The sequence below is a fragment of the Pimephales promelas genome, chromosome 22 (genome assembly GCF_988280905.1).
Source record: "Pimephales promelas chromosome 22, fPimPro1.hap1.1, whole genome shotgun sequence".
In the NCBI taxonomy this organism is placed as follows: domain Eukaryota; kingdom Metazoa; phylum Chordata; class Actinopteri; order Cypriniformes; family Leuciscidae; genus Pimephales; species Pimephales promelas.
The window spans coordinates 21138666-21142720 of NC_142790.1; the positions used below are offsets into that span (position 1 = coordinate 21138666).

A 4055-nucleotide genomic window follows, 5' to 3' on the forward strand; every position below is an offset into this window, starting at 1 on the left:
ATGAGCTCAGTTCTGTTGCTTAGCAACATGCCACGCAAAGTTCCATGTTGTGTGTGAAAATGGGCGGTAATGGAAAAAGAGAGTGTATTTAATTCACCTTAAATATCTCACTCAAAGTACATTTCAACAGTCCTACAGAAAACAAAAACTGCTAACCATGTCTATAATGATGTCTTCTCCAAGTGAGATGTCCTGTAACAAAATTCAACCTAAAGCAAATGAAGAGAGTGATACAAATGTCCAGTCAGGTTTGCTGAGTTTTTTCTTCTTCATCTTTTTTTTTTTTTATCATATATTTAATCAGATAATTTTAATGTCGTTGTGAGACTAACTTTTACCTTGGGTTTAATCAGATGGTGACCAATCCGGGAACTCTGGGTTCTGCGGATACCTCCTTTCTTTCTTTTCCTTCCTCCTTGTCGTTCTTACTTTTCCTGTCTCTGTGTGGTTTTGTATGAAGGTAAGATAATTAAAAAAACACATTATTACTATTATCAAAGAATAAACATTTTGTATAAATATATTAATCACAAAATCAATTCAATTGCTATATCTGCATTTCATCTTATTAAAAGATTGTCCAGGAATATGAAAGAGCAGTTATTTTCCGCTTGGGACGACTCATTGGCGGTGCTAAAGGACCTGGTTAGTAATTAGCCTATATACCTTTATTAAAATCATGAATAATTTGTTAAACATAGTTTAGTGACATTGCAACAAGCAGTAGCCTCATTCATCTTGATTATTTTTGAAGGTTTGTTCTGGATTATTCCATGTGTGGATACATTTCGGAAGGTTGACTTGAGGACAGTGTCTTTTGAAATCCCTCCTCAAGAGGTGAGTGAATACCTATGATCTAAATAGCAAACATTTTATTCAATATTATGCATTTAATATAATCTGAAGAGTTTTATTGTGGTGTTACACTAAAAGATGCTATTATCAATAAGTTTTGACTACATATGTTTTTACACTGCTTTAACTTTTCAAAATAATTATTAACTAATTTTGAACTTTAAGTTGAAAGTTGTTCAAGTTTCAACTGTAAAAAAATATTGTTAGTTTAATTAAAATTAAGTAACCTGGTTGCCTTAAAACTTTAAGTTGATTGAACTGGAAAAAGTGAGTTAAGAAAATAAATGAGATTGATTTAATCATCAGAAACTCAAAATAATAAGTTATCTGAACTAAATAAATTATTTAAGTTGATTTGACAAAAGAAAAAATGTTGCGATAACAAATCTTGAAAATATTTTTTTACAGTGCAATTTTCACCTATACAAGATTCAACTCATTCTTTAAGTCAATTTAATGTACTTTAAGTTGAAATTACATCCAAGTTGATTGTACGTAAAAATTTAAGGCAGCGACTTTTTTTTATCAGTACATGTAACATGCATTCCATTTTCGACATTTCTCCTCAGGTGCTGACCAAAGACTCTGTGACTATCATGGTGGATGCGGTGGTCTACTATCGTATCTTTAACCCAACTGTCTCCATTACCAAAGTGGAGAATGCTAATCAAGCCACGCAGATGATTGCACAGACTACTTTACGAAACATGCTGGGAACTAAGAGCTTGACAGACATCTTAAAAGACCGCGAGGATATGTCAGAACAGATGGAGGTAAGAGAAACCTTCTTGTAATCACCTCTGAATCTTGTAGCCCTGTTTTAGGTCACTCTTAAAAATAAAGGTTTTTGGCATTGATGGTTCCATGAAGAACCTTTAACATGCATGAAAACTTTCCATTCTTAATAAAGAAAGTATGGGTTCTTTAGATTATAAAAAATGTTCTTCAAACTAAGAAAACAATGCACTGTAAACAAAAGTTAAGCAAACTTGAAAAAGTAAGGCAGCTACACTCAACTTTTTCATTTAACGCAACTAATTAGCTACAGATCTTTTAAAGGGATACTCCACTTTTTTGGGAAATGGGCTCATTTTACCATTCCCCCAGAGTTAAACAGTTGGGTTTTACCGTTTTCGAATGTGTTCAGCCGTTTTTTTTATATTTAGAAGAATATCAGTAACCAGACAGTTTCTGGTCTCATTGACTTCCATAGTAGGACAAAAATATACTATGGAAGTCAATGAGACCAGAAACTGTCTGGTTACTGATATTCTTCTAAATATATAAAGAAAAAACGGCTGAACACATTCGAAAACGGTAAAACCCAACTGTTTAACTCTGGGGGAATGGTGAAATGAGCCCATTTCCAAAAAAGTGGAGTATCCCTTTAAGTTAGCTCAATTCTTTTTTTACAGTGTGTTCTTTTAAGAACTGTTCACCGAAAGGTTTTTTTGGGGGAGCCAAAATGCTTCTTCTAAATGGCATTAGGGCAACTGAATAGTCCCCTTTTGGAATCTTAGGGGTATTTCCTCCAGAGTCAACATTTCTTCTGGACAGAAGCATATAATGCCTTATATTTTCGTCATTTTTTGCCTGACAGGCTGTGCTGTATGCTGCATCCAAGAACTGGGGTATCAAAGTGGAACGGGTCGAGCTTAAAGACGTCAAACTGCCCACCTCTTTGCAGAGAGCCATGGCAGCTGAAGCAGAGGCCACCAGAGATGCCCGGGCCAAGGTTGGTGTCTGAGCACTGAAAGACTGTTACATGCTTCACACACACACAAACAAACACATGCTCTGCTGTCTGTTCTGCCGAGCCTGCCAAGTTTAGTCTTATCAGCTTTGCAGCTTTGTGTTCAGTCTGTCTGGAGAAACCCGGTTTTCTCTGATTGGATGTGCGGATGAACACCTGCAGCCCCTCACACACTCGCTCGGTCAGGGGTGTAGGCCTAGAACTGTGACCTCCTTAAGCCAATCAAATTCCAAAACAAAACCAGCTGACCAGCAAAGCACTATTAGCCTGATTTTATTGCTATCTGTGAAGACTGACCGCTCACAGAATCTGCAATATTTGTATACACAGTATGTATACCTACATAATTGAATTGCCAAAGGATAGGAAACATGTGGGAACCTGTATTGTCATCCAGCATTTTAAATACCCTAGGCAAATCAATGATCTACATGACAGAACATTTTTCAAAGATTGTTTATTTATTTATCTGCCATTTCTTTCAATAATTTCACCAACCATACACCAGTAAAGAGAAGTGTTTGCCTTTCTGTGAACACTATAATGGTGTCATATTGTTGACTAGAAACCTGAGCCTTTATGTCCTCACACTATGCCACAAGCGCAGTGGAAAAACAAACTGGATTTGCTCAATGGAAATTTCCGAGTAATTAAACGTGTGTGAGAATTATGATATTTAAGTATGTTGTATTATACTGAACAGGTGATCGCAGCAGACGGAGAAATGAAAGCCTCGCGTGCTCTGAAGGAGGCGGCGGACGTGATGTCAGAGTCTCCGGCTGCACTTCAGCTGCGCTACATGCAGACACTGACTGAGATCGCCACGGAAAAGAACTCAACTATTGTCTTTCCTTTTCCTATAGACCTCATCTCTAATTTCATGAGAAGATGACCGGATTATATCAATAAATATATCTCTATACAGACATCTCTTAAAGCCCTCATTGCTCTAGAGGAAAACATTCTGTTTATATAGTTGATGATTTGAACTTTAAATATTTCATGTGTCCTATACTCTCTGATAAAAATGTTATTGTTCAAAATGTTCTTTTGTATTACATTATTATCAAATATTATAACTAGTTATTCTCTCGTACAGTAGCTTCTTTCATTATTTTATATGTATTAAAGTAATCTTCTAAGAAAAAATCTCATTGGATATGCCTGTAGCCTGTTAATCTTAAAGACATAAGTACACGCATAAACAGTGAAGAAGAAGTTTATTCAAGTGTGCCATTAGTATACTTCTTTTAAACTAAAAATAAGAAAGTATACTTTCAGTTTATTTTTCCTGTACTTCTCAGAAATATACTTCAAATTACACTTAAGTGTACTTGACTTATACTGAGAGAAAAGCAAGTATATTTGTCCTGTTCTTGTACTCAATCTTTTGATCCAGAAATACTTAAAAGTATAATTAAGTATTCAAAGTATACTTGTATAAGTA

At 35.3% G+C, this 4055-nt stretch overlaps 1 protein-coding gene across 1 annotated transcript; it reads left to right on the plus strand.

Moving 5' to 3' along the window:
• Positions 1–145: 145 nt before the first annotated feature.
• On the plus strand, positions 146–3752 carry LOC120488190 (stomatin). Its single transcript, XM_039684762.2, has 7 exons — positions 146–248; positions 354–460; positions 576–645; positions 755–837; positions 1425–1628; positions 2456–2590; positions 3312–3752. The coding sequence occupies exons 1-7, from the start codon at positions 158–160 to the stop codon at positions 3498–3500; spliced, it is 879 nt and encodes a 292-aa protein (XP_039540696.1). The 5' UTR covers positions 146–157; the 3' UTR covers positions 3501–3752.
• The last annotated feature ends 303 nt before the right edge of the window (positions 3753–4055 follow it).

Excerpts from the sequence above, each read along its gene's own strand:
- LOC120488190 (XM_039684762.2), top strand. The coding sequence starts at position 158 with ATGTCTATAATGATGTCTTCTCCAAGTGAGATGTCCTGTAACAAAATT. Across the intron at positions 1,629-2,455 it reads ATATGTCAGAACAGATGGAG|GCTGTGCTGTATGCTGCATC; the intron begins GTAAGAGAAACC and ends TTTGCCTGACAG. Across the intron at positions 2,591-3,311 it reads CCAGAGATGCCCGGGCCAAG|GTGATCGCAGCAGACGGAGA; the intron begins GTTGGTGTCTGA and ends TATACTGAACAG.